General features: G+C 47.7%; 1 protein-coding gene and 1 long non-coding RNA gene across 2 annotated transcripts in view; one reads left to right on the forward strand and one right to left on the reverse strand.

Moving 5' to 3' along the window:
* Window positions 1–2,744: 2,744 nt before the first annotated feature.
* Window positions 2,745–22,502, forward strand: part of LOC134947446 (uncharacterized) — a 148,200-nt gene continuing 128,442 nt past the window's right edge. Inside the window, exons 1-2 of the long non-coding RNA XR_010182555.1 lie at window positions 2,745–2,891; window positions 10,997–11,122. This is a non-coding gene — a long non-coding RNA (uncharacterized LOC134947446). The remainder of the gene's footprint in view (window positions 2,892–10,996; window positions 11,123–22,502) is intronic.
* LOC134947445 (P2Y purinoceptor 4-like) lies at window positions 7,030–8,180 on the reverse strand. The gene has a single exon (XM_063935537.1). The coding sequence runs from the start codon at window positions 8,178–8,180 to the stop codon at window positions 7,116–7,118; it is 1,065 nt and encodes a 354-aa protein (XP_063791607.1). The 3' UTR covers window positions 7,030–7,115.

Here is a 22,502-nt window from a genome sequence, read left to right on the forward strand (position 1 = left end):
CCACGGACAACAGGTGTCTCCCCGGGTGCCTGACTTAAACAAACCACCTCACCATCAGAATCCTCCTGGTCAATTTCCTCCCCAGCGCCAGCAACACCCATATCCTCCTCATCCTGGTGTACTTCAACACTGACATCTTCAATCTGACTATCAGGAACTGGACTGCGGGTGCTCCTTCCAGCACTTGCAGGGGGCGTGCAAATGGTGGAAGGCGCATGCTCTTCACCTCCAGTGTTGGGAAGGTCAGGCATCGCAACCGACACAATTGGACTCTCCTTGTGGATTTGGGATTTCGAAGAACGCACAGTTCTTTGCGGTGCTTTTGCCAGCTTGAGTCTTTTCAGTTTTCTAGCGAGAGGCTGAGTGCTTCCATCCTCATGTGAAGCTGAACCACTAGCCATGAACATAGGCCAGGGCCTCAGCCGTTCCTTGCCACTCCGTGTGGTAAATGGCATATTGGCAAGTTTACGCTTCTCCTCCGACAATTTTATTTTAGGTTTTGGAGTCCTTTTTTTTCTGATATTTGGTGTTTTGGATTTGACATGCTCTGTACTATGACATTGGGCATCGGCCTTGGCAGACGACGTTGCTGGCATTTCATCGTCTCGGCCATGACTAGTGGCAGCAGCTTCAGCACGAGGTGGAAGTGGATCTTGATCTTTCCCTAATTTTGGAACCTCAACTTTTTTGTTCTCCATATTTTATAGGCAGAACTAAAAGGCACCTCAGGTAAACAATGGAGATGGATGGATTGGATACTAGTATTGGATACCTGCCGACTGCCGACACAGAGGTAGCCACAGCCGTGAACTACCGCACTGTACACTGGTTGATAAAGAGATAGTAGTATACTCGTAACAACTAGTATGACACTATGACGACGGTATAAAGAATGAAAAAAAAACCACGGTTAGGTGGTATATATTATAATAATAATACAATTATGGATGGACGGACTGCCTGCCGACTGCCGACACAGAGGTAGCCACAGCCGTGAACTACCGCACTGTACACTGGTTGATAAAGAGATAGTAGTATACTCGTAACAACTAGTATGACACTATGACGACGGTATAAAGAATGAAAAAAAAACCACGGTTAGGTGGTATATATTATAATAATAATACAATTATGGATGGACGGACTGCCTGCCGACTGCCGACACAGAGGTAGCCACAGCCGTGAACTACCGCACTGTACACTGGTTGATAAAGAGATAGTAGTATACTCGTAACAACTAGTATGACACTATGACGGTATAAAGAATGAAAAAAAAACCACGGTTAGGTGGTATATATTATAATAATAATACAATTATGGATGGACGGACTGCCTGCCGACTGCCGACACAGAGGTAGCCACAGCCGTGAACTACCGCACTGTACACTGGTTGATAAAGAGATAGTAGTATACTCGTAACAACTAGTATGACACTATGACGGTATAAAGAATGAAAAAAAAAACACGGTTAGGTGGTATATATTATAATAATAATACAATTATGGATGGACGGACTGCCTGCCGACTGCCGACACAGAGGTAGCCACAGCCGTGAACTACCGCACTGTACACTGGTTGATAAAGAGATAGTAGTATACTCGTAACAACTAGTATGACACTATGACGACGGTATAAAGAAAGAAAAAAAAATACCACGGTTAGGTGGTATATATTGTAATACAATTATGGATGGACGGACTGCCTGCCGAGTTCCGACTGCCGACACAGAGGTAGCCACAGCCGTGAACTACCGCACTGTACTGTGTCTGCTGCTAATATAGACTGGTTGATAAAGAGATAGTATACAATACATACAACAATATACTACTATACTGGTGGTCAGGCACTGGTCACCACTAGTCACACTGGCAGTGGCACTCCTGCAGCAAAAGTGTGCACTGTTTAATTTTAAATTAATATAATATTATGTACTCCTGGGGGCTCCTGCTATAACAACCTGCAGTGCTCCCCAGTCTCCCCCACAATTATTATAAGCTTTGCCTTTTATACATTGATGTGCAGCACACTGGGCTGAGCTGAGTGCACACAGACTGAGTCACACTGTATGACTGGCTGCTGCTGTGTATCGTTTTTTTTCAGGCAGAGAACGGATATAGCAGAGAACGGATATATTAAAATAAATAAAAGTTAGTAACAACAACTGCACTGGTCACTGTGGTAAACTCTGTCTGACTCTGCACAATCTCTCTCTCTCTTCTAATCTAATTTCTAATGGAGAGGACGCCAGCCACGTCCTCTCCCTATCAATCTCAATGCACGTGTGAAAATGGCGGCGACGCGCGGCTCCTTATATAGAATCCGAGTCTCGCGATAGAATCCGAGCCTCGCGAGAATCCGACAGCGTCATGATGACGTTCGGGCGCGCTCGGGTTAACCGAGCAAGGCGGGAGGATCCGAGTCTGCTCGGACCCGTGAAAAAAACATGAAGTTCGTGCGGGTTCGGTTTCAGAGAAACCGAACCCGCTCATCTCTAGATACTGATGTTAAAAATGTTGGTAAATGTTAATGTTTCAGACATAAACTGTGTTCACTAATGAATGTGACTGGATATAGTGAGAAGTTTATATAGGGATAAAACCGAAATGCGTGAGGACACGCATGTTTTGGGGGGGTTACGTGTGATATCCCATAACAACAAGTACATTTTTAACAACACTGTAGTTGTCTGTGCCATTTTAAATAAAGTTTATTTAAAAAGAAAATTGAAAAGCAGTTTGAGAAGAGTCAGTTGGAGCTTTGGTGAAAAAAGAGCTGGCGACGCCATTACGCAGAGATGAGCAGCTGAGAGAGGGGAGACATGTAAGCTGAAAATTGCATGAGAGAGTAAACAGAAGTGCAAAATACAGCAGTGGAAGTGCAGCAATTAACAAGTAAGAACGCCATGACACTCTCAGCCAAGAGAGTGCACAGCAAGTGTCAGAGACAGGAGAGTATAAAGCCTTTATACCAATGCTGACTGGCCTACATGTGAGGGGAAACTGCCTCAGCAACATCTATTGACTGGGTGAGATAAATCCATATGTATACTGAAACCTACTCCACTGCAAAGGACATTATCCTATATTTCTCTATCGTCCTAGTGGATGCTGGGGTTCCTGAAAGGACCATGGGGAATAGCGGCTCCGCAGGAGACAGGGCACAAAAAGTAAAGCTTTAGGATCAGGTGGTGTGCACTGGCTCCTCCCCCTATGACCCTCCTCCAAGCCTCAGTTAGATTTTTGTGCCCGGCCGAGAAGGGTGCAATCTAGGTGGCTCTCCTAAAGAGCTGCTTAGAAAAGTTTAGCTTAGGTTTTTTATTTTACAGTGAGTCCTGCTGGCAACAGGATCACTGCAACGAGGGACTTAGGGGAGAAGAAGTGAACTCACCTGCGTGCAGGATGGATTGGCTTCTTTGGCTACTGGACATTAGCTCCAGAGGGACGATCACAGGTACAGCCTGGATGGTCACCGGAGCCTCGCCGCCGGCCCCCTTGCAGATGCTGAAACGAGAAGAGGTCCAGAATCGGCGGCAGAAGACTCCTCAGTCTTCTTAAGGTAGCGCACAGCACTGCAGCTGTGCGCCATTTCCTCTCAGCACACTTCACACGGCAGTCACTGAGGGTGCAGGGCGCTGGGAGGGGGGCGCCCTGGGAGGCAAATGAAAACCTTTTTTGGCTAAAAATACCTCACATATAGCCTCCGGGGGCTATATGGAGATATTTAACCCCTGCCAGAATCCATTAAAGAGCGGGAGACGAGGCCGCCGAAAAAGGGGCGGGGCCTATCTCCTCAGCACACAGCGCCATTTTCCCTCACAGAAAGGCTGGAGGGAAGGCTCCCAGGCTCTCCCCTGCACTGCACTACAGAAACAGGGTTAAAACAGAGAGGGGGGGCACTAATTTGGCGATATGCTTATATATTAAGATGCTATAAGGGAAAACACTTATATAAGGTTGTCCCTATATAATTATAGCGTTTTTTGGTGTGTGCTGGTAAACTCTCCCTCTGTCTCTCCAAAGGGCTAGTGGGTCCTGTCCTCTATCAGAGCATTCCCTGTGTGTGTGCTGTGTGTCGGTACGTGTGTGTCGACATGTATGAGGACGATGTTGGTGAGGAGGCGGAGCAATTGCCTGTAATGGTGATGTCACTCTCTAGGGAGTCGACACCGGAATGGATGGCTTATTTAGGGAATTACGTGATAATGTCAACACGCTGTGGTTATAGAGTGCTCATCTTCTAGAGGGCCGCATATTCGGCATTCAGGATTGGATGCTGGTGACCACGGAGGCCAGCCCGAGAGGCTGGGGAGCAGTCACACAAGGAAAAAATTTCCAGGGAGTGTGATCAAGTCTGGAGACTATTCTCCACATAAATATACTGGAGCTAAGGGTAAATTTATAATGCTCTAAGCTTAGCAAGACCTCTGCTTCAAGGTCAGCCGGTATTGATCCAGTGGGAAAAACATCACGGCAGTCGCCCACGTAAACAGACAGGGCGACACAAGAAGCAGGAGGGCAATGGCAAAAACTGCAAGGACTTTTCGCTGGGCGGAAAATCATGTGATAGCACTGTCAGCAGTGTTTCATCCCGGGAATGGAAACTGGGAAGCAGACTTCCTCAGCAGGCACGACCTCCACCCGGGAGAGTGGAAACTTCATCGGGAAGTTTTTTCCACATGATTGTAAACCGTTGGGAAATACCAAAGGTGGACATGATGGCGTCCCGTCTGAACAAAAAACGGGACAGGTATTGCGCCAGGTCAAGAGACCCTCAGGCAATAGCTGTGGACGTTCTGGTAACACCGTGGGTGTACCAGTCGGTGTATGTGTTCCCTCCTCTGCTTCTCATACCTAAGGTGCTGAGAATTATAAGACGTAGAGGAGTAAGAACTATACTCATGGCTCCGGATTGGCCAAGAAGGACTTGGTACCCGGAACTTCAAGAGATGCTTACAGAGGTCTTATGGCCTCTGCCGCTAAGAAGGGACTTGCTTCAGCAAGTACCATGTCTGTTTCCAAGACTTACCGCAGCTGCGTTTGTCGGCATGGCGGTGGAAAGCCGGATCCTAAGGGAAAAAGGCATTCCGGAAGAGGTCATTCCTACCCTGGTCAAAGCCAGAAAGGAGGTGACCGCACAACATTATCACCACATGTGGCGAAAATATGTTGCGTGGTGTGAGGCCAGGAAGGCCCCACAAAGAAATTTCAACTCGGTCGTTTCCTGCATTTCCTGCAAACAGGAGTGTCTATGGGCCTCAAATTGGGGTCCATTAAGGTTCAAATTTCGGCCCTGTCGATTTTCTTCCAAAAAGAATTGGCTTCAGTTCCTGAAGTCCAGAAGTTTGTCAAGGGAGTATTGCATATACAACCCCCTTTTGTGCCTCCAGTGGCACTGTGGGATCTCAACGTAGTTCTGGGATTCCTCAAATCACATTGGTTCAAAACCAGTCAAATCTGTGGATTTGAAGCATCTCACATGAAAAGTGACCATGCTCTTGGCCCTGGCCTGGACCAGGCGAATGTCAAATTGGTGGTTTTTTCTCAAAAAAGCCCATATCTGTTTGTCCATTCGGACAGGGCAGAGCTGCGGACTCGTCCCCAGTTCTCTCCCTAAGGTGGTGTCAGTGTTTCACCTGAACCAGCTTATTGTGGTGCCTTGCACCTACTAGGGACTTGGAGGACTCCAAGTTGCTAGATGTTGTCAGGGCCCTGAAAATATGTTCCAGGACGGCTGGAGTCAGGAAAACTGACTTGCTGTTATCCTGTATGCACCCAACAAACTGGGTGCTCTTGCTTCTAAGCAGACTATTGCTAGTTGGATGTGTAATACAATTCAGCTTGCACATTCTGTGGCAGGCCTGCCACAGCCAAAATATGTAAATGCCCATTCCACAAGGAAGGTGGGCTCATCTTGGGCGGCTGCCCGAGGGGTCTCGGCTTTACAACTTTGCCGAGCAGCTACTTGGTCAGGGGCAAACACGTTTGCTAAATTCTACAAATTTGATACCCTGGCTAAGGAGGACCTGGAGTTCTCTCATTCGGTGCTGCAGAGTCATCCGCACTCTCCCGCCCGTTTGGGAGCTTTGGTATAATCCCCATGGTCCTTTCAGGAACCCCAGCATCCACTAGGACGATAGAGAAAATAAGAATTTACTTACCGATAATTCTATTTCTCGGAGTCCGTAGTGGATGCTGGGCGCCCATCCCAAGTGCGGATTATCTGCAATACTTGTACATAGTTACAAAAATCGGGTTATTATTGTTGTGAGCCATCTTTTCAGAGGCTCCGCTGTTATCATACTGTTAACTGGGTTTAGATCACAAGTTGTATGGTGTGATTGGTGTGGCTGGTATGAGTCTTACCCGGGATTCAAAATTCCTCCCTTATTGTGTACGCTCGTCCGGGCACAGTACCTAACTGGCTTGGAGGAGGGTCATAGGGGGAGGAGCCAGTGCACACCACCTGATCGGAAAGCTTTACTTTTGTGCCCTGTCTCCTGCGGAGCCGCTATTCCCCATGGTCCTTTCAGGAACCCCAGCATCCACTACGGACTCCGAGAAATAGAATTATCGGTAAGTAAATTCTTATTTTTTTCGACCTGTCGTAACTACCGGCAGGAATTCAATAGACCCCTACGGCGTAAATTCACAAACGCTCCTAAAACAGAGAATTGGTAATGTTGCCCATAGCAACCAGTTGCTGACTATCATTTTCTAAAAGGCAATGGAGAAGTGATAGACGGTATCTGATTGGTTGCTAATAGCAACATCACCAATTCTGTTTTAAAAACTTTAGTAAATTTACAACTTAGATCCCATATTCATTTCCCGCAGATGTTATCTTCTCTTCCTGCAGGAAATACATTTCATTGATCAGCATGAGAAGACAAGAGCTGGACGTTAGAATAATATAATAATGAGCCATATCATTTCCTTGCATACAAATTAATTATATAATTAGTTAGAATTTGTGAAAATACAGTATAAACACTAACTGACCACAGCTGAGTAGACCTTGAGGTCTCACTGACTTTATTGAGTAGTAAATATTGATGGATACACCATAGGGAAATCGTGTTCTCCTCACTACTATATGTTGCTTATTTCCATAGAAAATCATTTTACCCACCTATGTGACACTAATATCTCCATCTCTGTCGTGTTCACAGTCGGTAGAGGACCATGGCGATGGAATAATGAAGCTGACTCTACTTGGTTACCGTGAGCTTCGCCGGTTGAGGATCTCTGACTGTTACCACAGCTGTACAGAGAGCTGCACCAGCCGGTGAATGCGTGCCTAAATCTGTCTGAGGCAAAACAGTATAATATGGGATCGATTAAGCAATTTGTTTGTGACAAAATCCATATGATATAATAGGCAACCTCAACTCTGTCGAATAAAGAGCACAAGGCTGGAAAAAATAATTTCAGTGTAGAGGCCATCACCCTGGTGATATGTACAGGGATATAGCAGATTATAAATATAATTAAGGAGATTAATATGGTCTGTATGGATTTGGACACCATGACTTTGCTGAGGGTGTTCATAGGATTCACCGTGAGAATATAGCGACTCAGGAGACTGTAGCAGACCAATGTTATGGAGAAAGGAATGAGGGCACAGAAGAAGAGGATGACCACATTCCCAGCGAAATATAATACTTTTTGTTCACTTTGCTGAAAACTGAGACACTTTGTAACTCCGTGAACTTCACTCGTCTTTAGAACAAAGAAAAAGGGAACACCTTGTAGAAGAAGACATCCCCAGACAGTGAGGCACAGTTTGGTTATGAAAGGCTTCTCGGTCCAGACAGTTCTTTTAACAGCAACAGTAAAATATCGATGGACGCTGATTAATGTGAGGAAGTAGATGCTTCCATACGTGTGAGTGCTGAGCAGGAAGGCCAAACACTGGCAGAGGAATGTCCCGAAGGTCCATTGACCGGTCAATAAGTAGACAATGATCAGTGGAGCTGCTGGAGTGATGATGGCATCGGAGATGGCCAAGTTGAACTGGAGAACCACAGTTGAGTTCCATTGTTTTACCCAAAACCAGAAAACCCATAGACTGATACAGTTCAGAACGAAGCCAACAAAGAAGATGATGCTCAGAATGATGGGGATGAAGGGGTTAATTGTTTGAGACTGACAGCTGGTGTAACTCCCCGAAGTGTTCAGCATCTCGAGATACTATGGAGCTGAAAATCAAATAACACTGAGCAGTAAGGCCGTTGCCACGACAACCAATGATGTAATTAAGAGAAAAGTCTAGAAAGTTCTAGAGAGTTTAGGGGATACAAGAAAAGAAAATAAAGAGGGAAGGGGAGAGAGAGAGAGAGAGAGAGAGAGAGAGGGAGGGACTGTCAAAGTATAAAGGGTGAGATTTCTCAAACCTTCTAAAGATAAGTGGAGATGTTACACTATTCCTTCAAAGTAACCCCTGAAGAAGGCAAGTGACCAGTGAAACGCATTGGGGAAACAACCCAACTATAATTCACACACAGAGACATTGTGATTATATCAATCAGGTTCGGCTACTCTAACCAATACAGGACTTTACAATCCACCTGGTCTTGTACAAGTGAGTGCATGGAAACATTACCACACACCTAATGTTACCCACTAGGACCTCTGAGATAGCAGATGCACTAAGCCTTGAAGAGTGATAAATTGTAGAGAAATAAAGTACCAGCCATACAGCTCCTGTCATTTTTCAAACACAGCCTGTAACATGGTAGTTAGGAGCTGATTGGCCGGTACTTCATCTCTACCTACTTTATCACTCTTGAAGGCATATCCCTCAGAGGGCTAACGGGGGATCTGCATGAGTGACACAGCAGCAGACATGAAGACCCACATTATATACCAACCACCCTAACGACAGTGAGCACAGCGGCACTGCATAACCACAGCCGAGGCAGTAAAAGCATTTTTAGGGTCACAACCACCACAAAACACAGATCCAGCAGCCAGACATCTATGGCCAGACACAGGGACAAATGAATGGCTAGCGCTCACCAGTAGCTGAGACATGGAAATGGAGTAAGACTTCTGATGGGAGATGCGGGACGCCGCACTCCTGCAATCACAATATACTTCAATCTTGGACCACTACTACGTGGACTGTTTAGCCTATTGACATTGAGATTTCTCTCAGACCATCCTTGGGTCATCTTACTGATGATGGGTTGATGGTCTACAGGAAAGTGGCCGAGGAAGGAGACTGATATATAGAGCAGAGCATAATTAGTATTAATTGCAGAACAGATCACTCACCTGATCTCGTCGCAGGCGCAGGATTCTGAATAGCGTCTGAGAATTAATTCTGTATAAAATGACTTGAATAAGCTGTCATTAAACTTCCTGTCAGTGCCTATGTCACATATTTTCCAGAGAACTGGCAGATAGGATGCAGATACACAATTATTTTTAATCTCTGTCAGGGAAGTGAAAGCTGCCATCCTGTTATTGTTTATATTTCTATAAACAGAACAACATGGATATGCATACAAAATTGGTTGAAAGGAATACAACCCTAGCGCTAAATAAATAAGTGATAACGGTGAGTTAACCGTGCATATGTAAAACAAATTATTATTACAAATAAATACAATACGTCCCTCCCGATGAACTTCCAGTAGTGTTCTTTGTTCTATTTTCATCCGATGTTGTTTCTCATGTGTCATCAAGATATTTGTGAAGAATATAAAAAACAAAAATAGTGCACATGTGTAGAAAAGTCTTAGGTTTGACCACAGCAAATGTTCACTATTATGATCCTTCCTAATTGAGGTGTCTAGGAACACAATGAAAGCGTACCCCAACTCACACTCTGATATATGAAGATGTATATATAACGGTATCTTTAGTCTCCTTCTAATTCCACCTCCCCACAAGTATTATTATATAATGTCAAGTGTTATATAATTAGACACAATTGGATCAGGCGTACCCCACTCACTAAATATATGGAGTGGAGAAAGACCATAAAGGTATCTTTGTCTTCTTAGGGTGTGGAAAAGGTGCGTACCCAACTCACAATGTTAAAGATGGTGAAAGGTGCATCAAGGTTTCTTTGCTGTTGTTTCTCCTATAGATAGATTTTCTCCTCTTTGAATCAATTCCAACAAGTGGTTGTGTTCCAAGGTATGTGAAAACCCCCCACAACAATCCCAATGTGTAGTAAGTCTTATAGACCTTCTAAAGTGTAATAAATGTTTTATTTGGATTCTGGATATACCTCAACGGAATCTCTTCTTAAAAATAGATTTTACGATATGTGATAGAGTAGAAAAAGGGGGCAGAGAAAACGTACCCCACTTACAAATTAATAAAGTGATGTGAAGCTTATCAAGGTATCTCTTAGTTCTAGACTTTCCAAAATTCTGCCCGTTATGGTTATATTGGCCCACTGTCTCCCAAAGGTATGGCTAGACGGTAGGCGTACCCCACTTACCAGAAATAGATGGAAGCGCTTGCCCGTAAAGGTGTCTTTATACAGGACAGGTAGGTAACTTTAATAAGCGTACCCCACTCACAGTTAGGAAGATTATATCCATGCACATCAAGGTATCTTTATCCCTTGCCATCCATGTGTATATCCTTTTTAAGGTTTCCAAATCACTCCATATAACTCCAAACAAGATCGAATGTCCACGTTTATGTCAAAAGTTAAAAAACTTATTTATTCCAAAAATAAGTCCAAGACACGGTATGTACAATAGTAGAAAATAGCGACAACCGTCCAAACTATGTACAAATGAGAAATTGACATTTCTCCAAAAAATAAACAAAATACAAAAAAATATTAAAAGTCACAAGAAGTTTACCTTTTTAAAAAGAATCCCAAGGTAAAAGAAAGACTGTCCACACTCTTTAGTCAACGCGTTTCGCTCTATAACCAGACCTGTCTTGTCAGGGGACACCAAGCTAATCTCATTTTATCTGGTCGGCTACATGGGGTTCTCTAAAACTTTGCACTTCTTTCTTTATTCCAGCGCGAGGAGACAGCGGCACCAGGCGTCTGTGTTTCTATGACAACCCCGCCTCCACGTTACCAATGACCTGAAACCAGAGGGCTCCGATCAGCGCAAAGCACTTGGTGGGCTTCTTTGGGTATATAGGTAAGACTGTTGGTTTTTCTCATTGTTGTTCACCTTGAGAAAGGGGCGGGACGGCCCCGAAACGTTGGGATATGTTGTGATTTTTTAATATACTGCTTCTGATTTGAAAGATTCTGAGTGCCACAGTTAATTTCTATACATACAGTATATATATATATATATATATATATTGGTCGAAGTGGGGCAGTATACAACGGTATGGTATACCGCCACTTCTCCACAGACCCGGACGTTTTTTTTTTAATTGCAGAGGCATGCAGGGGACCTGCGTCCCCTACAGGACTCTGCAGCAGACAGCGCTGGGGCAGTGTGTCTGTCCCCAGCGCTGGTGGAACGGCAGAACATGGCGGCGGACAGCGCTGGGATCAAGTGTCTGATCCCAGCGCTGATGAGGCTGCAGCGGCGGAGGCATTTAAAGATTGGCACCATCTGTGAGCCAATCGCGGCTCACGGATCGGCGGCCAATCATAGGCGGCCGCGGCGAGCCAATCAGCGTCAGATGCCGCTGGGATGGGGAGAAGAGAGGAGGCCGCGTGGAAGAGTGGCGAAGAGATCCGGTGGCCGTGGAAGAGGCTGAAGACGTCGGCGCAGCTGGTCAGGACAGGCCAGCAGCAGAAGACAGAAGAGGCGGCGCCGCTGGCCAGGACGGGCCAGCGGCAGACGACAAGCTGAGGACCGGAGAGGCCACCAGGGGTGGAAAGCAAAATAGCTAACGAAGCTTCCCCCTGGTGCATCTCCCACCAGGACAGGTAGGGCACCTGTCACCCCCCACCCCCCGCCCTTCCTCCCTAGACCATCAGGGTATGGGCACTAGGCCCGTCGGCACAATCAGGCTATAGGCCTGTGGCACAGTAGGCGGGCAACACAGTAGGCGGGCAATAGGCCCCTGGGGTTAATTCAGGCATTAGGCCTGTCCCCATGTAGAGGGCATAAGGCCCTCATTCATAGTAGCCCTTTAGGAAAATAAGGTGACCCTGGGCATTAGGCCCAGGTCACCCAACTGGCCCCATGTTAGGAGGGTGCTAGGCACGTGGGTGAAGTCAGGCCTCTGGCCTGTGTGCAGTTAGGGATCGCTAGGCCCAGTTAATAAGTGCCCCCTCTAAGGTGATTAAGGGTGATCTGAGCGCAAGGCCCAGGTCATTCCAGCCTGTCCCTGGGGCAATGTGCCTATATTCAATAGGGGATAGGTAGGGGGTCTCACTCTCCCCTGTCACTGCTGTCACTCTCTCTGTCACTGTCCCTATGTCCCTGCTGTCACTCTCCCATAATTGTGGATCATACCGTGTGTCATAATGTGAATTTTGGCTCATTCTGTGTGGTATAATGTGAATTTTGGCTCATTCTGTGTGGTATAATGTGAATTTTGGCTTATTCAGTGTGATATAATGTGAATCGCGGCTCATTCCGTGTGCTATAATGGTAATTTTGGCATATTCAGTGTGATATAATGTGAATTTTGGCTCATTCTGTGTGGTATAATGTGAATTTTGGCTTATGCTATAATGTGAATTTCGGCTCATTCAGTGTGCTATAATGTGAATTTCGGCTCATTCAGTGTGCTATAATGTGTTTTTTTCAAAAAACCCTAAAAAACAGCTTAAATCATAGAATTTGGGGGTCATTTTCATCCCATAGTATTATTAACCTCAATTACCATAATTTTTACTCATTTCCAGTCTATTCTTAACACCTCACAATATTATTTTTAGTCCTACAATTTGCACCGAGGTCGCTGGATGGCTAAGCTAAGCGACACAAGTGGCCGACACAAACACCTCGCCCATCTAGGAGTGGCACTGCAGTGTCAGGCAGGATGGCACTTCAAAAAAATTGTCCCCAAACAGCACATGATGCAAAGAAAAAAAGAGGCGCACCAAGGTCGCTGTGTGACTAAGCTAAGCGACACAAGTGGCCAACACAAACACCTGGCCAATCTAGGAGTGGCACTGCAATGTCAGGCAGGATGGCACTTCAAAAAAATTGTCCCCAAACAGCACATGATGCAAAGAAAAAAAGAGGCGCACCAAGGTCGCTGTGTGACTAAGCTAAGCGACACAAGTGGCCGACACAAACACCTGGCCCATCTAGGAGTGGCACTGCAGTGTCAGGCAGGATGGCACTACAAAAAAATTGTCCCCAAACAGCACATGATGCAAAGAAAAAAAGAGGCGCACCAAGGTCGCTGTGTGACTAAGCTAAGCGACACAAGTGGCCGACACAAACACCTGGCCCATCTAGGAGTGGCACTAAAGTTTTCTAGCGAGAGGATGAGTGCTTCCATCCTCATGTGAATCTGAACCACTAGCCATGAACATAGGCCAGGGCCTCAGCCGTTCCTTGCCACTCCGTGTCGTAAATGGCATATTGGCAAGTTTACGCTTCTCATCAGACGCTTTCAATTTAGATTTTTGGGTCATTTTACTGAACTTTTGTTTTTTGGATTTTACATGCTCTCTACTATGACATTGGGCATCGGCCTTGGCAGACAACGTTGATGGCATTTCATCGTCTCGGCCATGACTAGTGGCAGCAGCTTCAGCACGAGGTGGAAGTGGATCTTGATCTTTCCCTATTTTACCCTCGCAGAGTAAGGGGAAAGGAGAAGGATCTGTCTTCGGTGCACAGAAATTAAAATATAACTTTTAATTATTTCATTAAAATTGAGTATAACACTATATTATGACGTATTCTACTGAGTAGCTAGTATGCGAAATATTAAAACCACAAATACCAGATATGTGAAAGTATGACAACACTGTGAATTACAGAAGAAGAAAGTCAAATAAACATAAATTTGTTAAAAAACTGAGCGTCTGTTCGATGTCTGTTCTATTATATCCCTGTCTTAATATGTATTAGTATTATTCCATCTTGGAGTTCCACATAGATACAATTGTGTTCAAATGATTACCTCAGTATTTTGGAAGAATGTTTCTAGTATTTCTATGTATCAAATATTGTTTCTGGCACAGAGCCCGGATTCTCTAGCCAGAACAAATGTTTCAATCTTAAAGGGTATGATACGTTGTCCCTATATTCTGTGGTTTATTATGAGTCACTTAGATTGTCAAGATCAGTCGTGCATCAATCTATATGGTCTTATTTTACTAATATGCAGATCTCAGTGTGATAGTGTGATATCTTTTTATGGAAATTGTCGGCAGAGGCGTAACTAGGGTAGGGCGAGTGGGGCACGTGCCCTGGGCGCCCTGGCAGGCCCAGGAGAGGGGGGCGCCGCCGGCGTCCAGGGCATCATGCCCCACTCGCCCTGTTAACCCTAAATGTGAGGGGAGGAGAAAGCGCAGCGTCTCTCCCTCCCCTCACCACCGCTGGGAGCACTAGCAGCGCTGCCGTGTCCGGTCTCCGGCGCTAGCCAATCAGGGCTTGCGGACCGGCTCCTGATTGACTGCCGGTCCGCGAGCTCTGATTGGCTAGCGAACCGGCGCCAGACAGCCGCCGGCGTCCGGAGACCTGGAGCAGCGAGGGAAAGGAGAGGCGTTGCGCTGCGCTCTCCTCCCCTCACAGGTGAGTGACGGGGCACGGGGTTCCGGCGGTGGCACGGGGGTGGCCTTGCACTGTGGGGCATTGTATTCAGCACTGTGGGGCACTGTAACTGGCACTGTGGGGCATGTAACTGGCACTGTGGGGCATTGTATCCAGCACTGTAGGGCATGTAACTGGCACTGTGGGGCATTGTATCCAGCACTGTGGGGCACTGTATCCGGCACTGTGGGGCACTGTATCTGGCACTGTGGGGCACTGTAACTGGCACTGTGGGGCATGTATCTGGCACTGTGGAGCATGTAACTGGCACTGTGGGGCATGTAACTGGCACTGTGGGGCATGTATCTGGCACTGCGGGGCATTGTATCCAGCACTGTGGGGCACTGTATCCGGCACTGTGGGGCACTGTATCCATCCGGCACTGTGGGGCACTGTAACTGGCACTGTGGGGCATGTATCTGGCACTGTGGGGCATGTATCTGGCACTGTGGGACATGTAACTGGCACTGTGGGGCATGTAACTGGCACTGTGGGGCATGTATCTGGCACTGTGGGGCATGTAACTGGCACTGTGGGGAATGTAACTGGCACTGTGGGGCATTGTATCCAGCACTGTGGGGCATGTAACTGGCACTGTGGGGCATTGTATCCAGCACTGTGGGGCACTGTATCCGGCACTGTGGGGCACTGTATCCGGCACTGTGGGGCACTGTATCTGGCACTGTGGGGCATGTATCTGGCACTGTGGGGCAATGTATCCGGCACTGTGGGGCAATGTATCCGGCACTGTGGGGCATTGTATCCGGCACTGAGTGGGGCATTGTATCCGGCACTGAGTGGGGCATTGTATCCGGCACTGAGTGGGGCATTGTATCCGGCACTGAGTGGGGCATTGTATCTGGCACTGAGTGGGGCAGTGTAACTGGCACTGAGTGGGGCATGTATCTGGCACCGTGGGGCATGTATCCGGCACCGTGGGGCAATGTAACTGGCACTGTGGGCCATTTTCAGTGCCCACATCCCTTCTGGAGCGTAGCCACACCCCTTCTTGAGTGTGGCCACGCCCATTTTTGGGGGCGCCATTTTCCATCTTGCCCTGGGCTCCAAAAACCCTAGTTACGCCTCTGATTGTCGGATGTTATTATCCTTATTAGAGATATCACACTCCCGTATCAATTTACCTCTCACTTAGAGTATCAGGTGTCCAACTCGTATCATAGGATCTCGTATTAAATTCCCCTTTATATAAATATGCACAGTTATCTTACTATTAGTGTATAATGATGTCACCTCTCACTTATAGTGTCAGGTGTATCCTGTATATCTTAGATATCGTAATCTAGTGTTTAAACATCTCTTACTTATAATTTCTGATATCTAGTTCGTACCGTTCGATCTCACATTGGGCTCCCAGTTATGGCATGCTATTTTCTCATATTAGTGTACCATAATACAGTGACGTGCGGTGAGGTAAATGCCTGGGGAGGCACTGGCTAAACTCGCTAACTGCACAGCGGGAACTCCTCAGCTACTAGTCACACTCCCCATAACCAGCATTGCTAGTCCTACAGCATACCTACGGACTGTCCCGATTTTGGCGGGACAGTCCCGTTTTTCACGGTCTGTCCCGCTGTCCCACCCGCGGGTTGCAGTGTCCTGTGGTGGTGGTGGGGGGGCGGAGAGTTGGGAGATCCCCCTGTCACCCGCTGCTCTGAGCAGAGCAGTGGTGAATAGATGCTGTCCGCATGTGCACAGCGTCAGTAGCGGCTCTTGCCACGGGCAAGCAGGCTTTTTGCCCGGGGAGCCACTACTCTGAGGGCGCCACCGCCAAGACAAGAGCCGCTACTGATCCACCCTCCCCGGCTCCAGCGAGCGCGGTGTGCGCCCGCTGCAGCTGGCGTCGCTCACTGACGCCAGAGGTCAAAATTGACCCCTAGTGTCAGTGCGGCGCTGCTATGGGAGAGATGTCATGACATCTCTCCCACAGGGAAGAGCCGGCGCCCGGAGACAGCAGCGGTCCGGAAGTAGAAGAGAGGCTCGTAAGTATTGTTGGTTTTTTTAGGGTTTCAAAGCGGCGCTACTACCGGGGGCACATACTGGGGGCACTGCTACAGAGGGCACAGCTACAAGGGCACAGCTACAGGGGGCACTGCTACTGGGGGTACAGCTACAGGGGGCACAGCTACTAAGGGCACAACTACAGGGGGCACTGCTACTGGGGGTACAGCTACAGGGGGCACAGCTACTAAGGGCACAACTACAGGGGGCACTGCTACAGGGGGAACAGCTACTGGGGGCAAATTAACTGGGGGCACAGCTGCTGGGGGTACAACTACTGGGGGCAAATCTACAGGGGGGCACAACTACAGGGGGCACAACTACAGGGGGCAAATCATACTGGGGGCAAATCAACTGGGGGCACAACTACTTGGGGGGCAAATCTGGGGGCACAGCTACTGGGGGCATAACTGTGGCCACGACTCTCCCCTATGAAGCCACGCCCCTATTTTTCGTGAACTGTTTTGCCAGGGGTGGGGGGGGGGGCAGTGGAAACTTTCGCACTTTTAGTCACAAGGTGTAGAACCGACCCTGCACAGTGTCTATTCTCGGCAGGGGTGTGGTATGTGAGACCGCCGGTCAGCATACCGACACTGGAATCCTGGCAGCGGAATGCCATGCGAGTGGCGTTCGAGAGCAACAATCCCCTTGTGGGCTCGCTCGACATGCTGCGGGCTCAATGGTGACCTGCGGTAGCCACAGTTTCTGTTCCCACTCTATGGATGTTGTGGACACCCACGAGTGGAAATAGTCCCTGTTGGTCAGCATGCCGACTGTCGGGATTGTGAGGGGGCGGGATGTAGGGGGAGGTCCCCCCGAAATGTAGGGGGAAGGTGGACTCCTGACCGCTGGTCACATAACGACCCCTCCCCCCCTCAGTGCCGTAACTAGACATTTAAGCACTGTGTGCAAGAAACGGAATCGGACCCCCTTAACGCAAACCGGCGGCAGTGCGCGTCGTAGGCGCGCACAAAAAATAATGGGGCTTGGCTTCACGGGAAAGGGGTATGGCCACAAAATAATACCAATTCATATAATGGTGCACAGTAGTCTCCATTATTCAAATTACACCGCACAGTAGCGCCACTACACCAGGTAGAGCCCCTTTTACACCTTACGGCAGACAGCGTCCCCTTTTTACACATTACGGCAGACAGCGCCCTCTTTTTACACATTACGGCAGACAGCGTCCCCTTTTTTACACATTACGGCAGAATCTCCTTTTTACACATTACGGCAGACAGCGTCCCCTTTTTTATACATTACGGCAGACAGCGTCCCCTTTTTTACACATTACGGCAGACAGCGTCCCTTTTTACACATTACGGCAGACAGCGTCCCCCATTTTACACATTACGGCAGACAGCGTCCCCTTTTTTACACATTACGGCAGACAGCGTCCCCCTATTTTATACATTACGGCATACAGCGTCCCCCTTTTTGTACACATTACGGCAGACAGCGTCCCTTTTTTACACATTACGGCAGACAGCGTACCCCTTTTACATGTTACGGCAGAGAGTGTCTCCTTTTTTGTACATTACGGCAGAGAGCGTCCCCTTTTTTACACATTACGGTAAGAGAGCGTCCCCTTTTAAACATTACGGCAGACAGCGTTCACCTTTTACACATTATGGCAGGCAGAGTCCCCCTTACAGCCCCACCACCATCTACCCTAAGGGTGTAGTGTAGTGAAGTGTACTGTGGTATAGTGTAGTGTACTGTAGTGAAGTGTAGTGTAATATAGTGTAGTATAGTGTAGTATAGTGTAGTGTAGTGTAGTATACTGTAGTGTAGTGTAGTCACTTACGTGCTGTTGCGGGCGGCTTCACCGGGACACGGGCGGGCGGGTGGCCGCTTCGGCAGCAGGAGTCTTGTGGATGGTAGCGGCTTCCGAATTGCAGGGGAGGGGGGCCGGGCTGCCGCTGGCCCATTGAGAAGCCTGCCTGTCACACAGACACCGCAGCGGCTTGAAAACTTCCTCTGAACTTGAAGCCGCCCGCCCGCCTGGGTCCAGCTTCAGCTGGACACAGGCAGGCGGGCGAGCGGCGGTGGTTTTCAAGTTCAGAGGAAGTTGCGGAACACAGGTGGGTGGGTGGCGGCGGCTTCAGCGGGACACAGATGTGTCCAGGCAGGCGGGCGGTGGCTTCAGAGGAACACGGGCGGGTGGTGCGGCCTCAGCGGGATACAGGCGGCGCCGCCTTCAGCAGTCTGGGCTCGGAGCTAGTAGGTGTGATGCCCGATGGTGCGCCCTCAGTGCATTTGCACAGTGGGCAAGGCACCATCGCCACACACCTACTTACAGCTCTGCCTCCCCTCCCCCCCTAGAGAGGGACAGGGGGCATGGCCAGCAGCTCACTGAGCGCTGTTCATACCCCCATAATCACAAAAATGGAGGCGTGGCTTGCAATCACGGTACTTGCCGTGAGGCCACGCCCCCTCGCCGATAGACCACGCCCCCTAAAATCGGGCCCTAGAAGAAATGGGAGATATGCTACATAAAATGAGGCCTTGCACTCACCTGTCAGCAGTACACATCAGTATGTCTGCATCCAGAGCCAGGAGATTCACCACTCTGCATTTCCCTTCATCTCCCCACTGAGCGCCCAGCACCACGATCACGCTGCTGCCCACAAGCAGAGGGACACCAGCAGCTGCAGGGAGCTGTCAGTGGCCGGAGAGGGGGTTAGGGCACTCAAGCTGCTGCAGGTCCTGCTGAATTGGAGGAGGTGAGGAGCTGCAGAAGCTCCGTGGCTGGTGAGTGACTGTCTGTCACGCTCCCTCCTGAAAGGAATGCTGTCTGTCGGTACTTAAAATGTGGCCGCTCTGGGGGAATGGCTTCTGACACCCTGCCCACCCGGCTCAGCCCACCCATGCCACTGTCCAATCACGTCTGCCTGATTGACAGGGGTGTGCCTTGATGTGAGCTGAAGGCACAGCCCCGTGTCAATGAGGCAGACGTTCTAGTGCCGCTTTTCATTCATTTTTCAATGGGCTTTTCCAGCCCGCAGCTTGGCCCCGCCCCCTTCCGCCCCCCAATCTAGCCACTTTATTATTGTCAGTGGGAGGCAGCGCTCTCGCTGCCTCCCACATAGCTTTGGCTGCATTTTCATGCTGAAAATTATTAGAATAATACAAAGTAGGATCTTTGTATTATATTAATCATTATGACAGGGGAGGCACTGCCTCCCCTGCCTCCACTGACTGCACGTCCCTGCCATAATATCACCTCTCACATATAGTGTCAGGTGCATTATATATCTGGGAATGACCCTGTGGTTCACCTCTCACTTATAGTGTCAGGCGTGTGTTGGGGGATGATCCTATGGTGCTTCTCATATATGTAATTATATATTGGTTCACCTCTCACTCATAGTGTCAGGTGTGCATTTCTACCTAGAGTTGGTTATTCCTGAGTATCACACTTTGAATAGCTATGTTAGTTATCTTTGAAGCAAATCTAAGGCTATATAAGTAAATTTATAGTAATCTAAAGGAAGATAAGTATAGTGTATATGAATCATTTAATTGTTTACAAAAATGTAAAATGATCTTTTTATGGAAGGGATTCACAACGTAATAAATGTGTGTAGCTGAATATAAAGCTGCAGTCAGATATACTGCAGGCTTTCTGCGGCTAGGCTATATGCGGCCGGCTGCTGTAATCTATTAAGACTGGTTGGACTGTTCACTCTTCACCCCAATATGTGACTCAAAATGACATTATTTATACACATTGATAAAGGTGTCGTGTTTGTCAGTTACCCTCTAATTAGGGTCTGGTGTAGTGGCTTTATGATCACGTGATGAGAACCAGTTATCTACATGGATCTCTTTAAACGGAATCCATGGATTAACAATATATGCGCATAAGTGTCCAATCACAATTCTCATATATTGAGTCTATACTTCTATAATGACTAGCTACACATTTTTCTATACTAAACACATTGAATCTCTAATACATTTCTATATGATTTGATAATTTTTGACAGGAGAAACAGACACGTAGGACGCTCAGGTCCTACGTACGTTTCACATTAGCTAATGTGAAACGTACGTAGGACCTGAGCGTCCTACGTGTCTGTTTCTCCTGTCAAAAATTATCAAATCATATAGAAATGTATTAGAGATTCAATGTGTTTAGTATAGAAAAATGTGTAGCTAGTCATTATAGAAGTATAGACTCAATATATGAGAAGTGTGATTGGACACTTATGCGCATATATTGTTAATCCATGGATTCCGTTTAAAGAGATCCATGTAGATAACTGGTTCTCATCACGTGATCATAAAGCCACTACACCAGACCCTAATTAGAGGGTAACTGACAAACACGACACCTTTATCAATGTGTATAAATAATGTCATTTTGAGTCACATATTGGGGTGAAGAGTGAACAGTCCAACCAGTCTTAATAGATTACAGCAGCCGGCCGCATATAGCCTAGCCGCAGAAAGCCTGCAGTATATCTGACTGCAGCTTTATATTCAGCTACACACATTTATTACGTTGTGAATCCCTTCCATAAAAAGATCATTCTACATTTTTGTAAACAATTAAATGCTTCATATACACTATACTTATCTTCCTTTAGATTACTATAAATTTACTTATATAGCCTTAGATTTGCTTCAAAGATAACTAACATAGCTATTCAAAGTGTGATACTCAGGAATAACCAACTCTAGGTAGAAATGCACACCTGACACTATGAGTGAGAGGTGAACCAATATATAATTACATATATGAGAAGCACCATAGGATCATCCCCCAACACACGCCTGACACTATAAGTGAGAGGTGAACCACAGGGTCATTCCCAGATAAATAATGCACCTGACACTATATGTGAGAGGTGATATTATGGTACACTAATATGAGAAAATAGCATGCCATAACTGGGAGCCCAATGTGAGATCGAACGGTACGAACTAGATACCCTGTAGTTGTGCCCTTAGTAGCTGTGCCCCCTGTAGCTGTACCCCCAGTAGCAGTGCCCCCTGTAGCTGTGCCCTTGTAGCTGTGCCCTCTGTAGCAGTGCCCCCAGTATGTGCCCCCTGTAGTAGCGCCGCTTTGAAACCCTAAAAAAACCAACAATACTTACGAGCCTCTCTCCTACTTCCGGACCGCTGCTGTCTCCGGGCGCCGGCTCTTCCCTGTGGGAGAGATGTCATGACATCTCTCCCATAGCAGCGCCGCACTGACACTAGGGGTCAATTTTGACCTCTGGCGTCAGTGAGCGACGCCAGCTGCAGCGGGCGCACACCGCGCTCGCTGGAGCCGGGGAGGGTGGATCAGTAGCGGCTCTTGTCTTGGCGGTGGCGCCCTCAGAGTAGTGGCTCCCCGGGCAAAAAGCCTGCTTGCCCGTGGCAAGAGCCGCTACTGACGCTGTGCACATGCGGACAGCATCTATTCACCACTGCTCTGCTCAGAGCAGCGGGTGACAGGGGGATCTCCCAACTCTCCGCCCCCCCACCACCACCACAGGACACTGCAACCCGCGGGTGGGACAGCGGGACAGACCGTGAAAAACGGGACTGTCCCGCCAAAATCGGGACAGTCCGTAGGTATGCTGTAGGACTAGCAATGCTGGTTATGGGGAGTGTGACTAGTAGCTGAGGAGTTCCCGCTGTGCAGTTAGCGAGTTTAGCCAGTGCCTCCCCAGGCATTTACCTCACCGCACGTCACTGTATTATGGTACACTAATATGAGAAAATAGCATGCCATAACTGGGAGCCCAATGTGAGATCGAACGGTACGAACTAGATATCAGAAATTATAAGTGAGAGATGTTTAAACACTAGATTACGATAT

Source organism: Pseudophryne corroboree, chromosome 8 (assembly GCF_028390025.1).
Source record: "Pseudophryne corroboree isolate aPseCor3 chromosome 8, aPseCor3.hap2, whole genome shotgun sequence".
Lineage (NCBI taxonomy): Eukaryota > Metazoa > Chordata > Amphibia > Anura > Myobatrachidae > Pseudophryne > Pseudophryne corroboree.

What these genes read in the sequence shown, in the direction of transcription:
- LOC134947445 (XM_063935537.1), bottom strand. Translation starts at nt 8,180, where the DNA reads ATGCTGAACACTTCGGGGAGTTACACCAGCTGTCAGTCTCAAACAATT.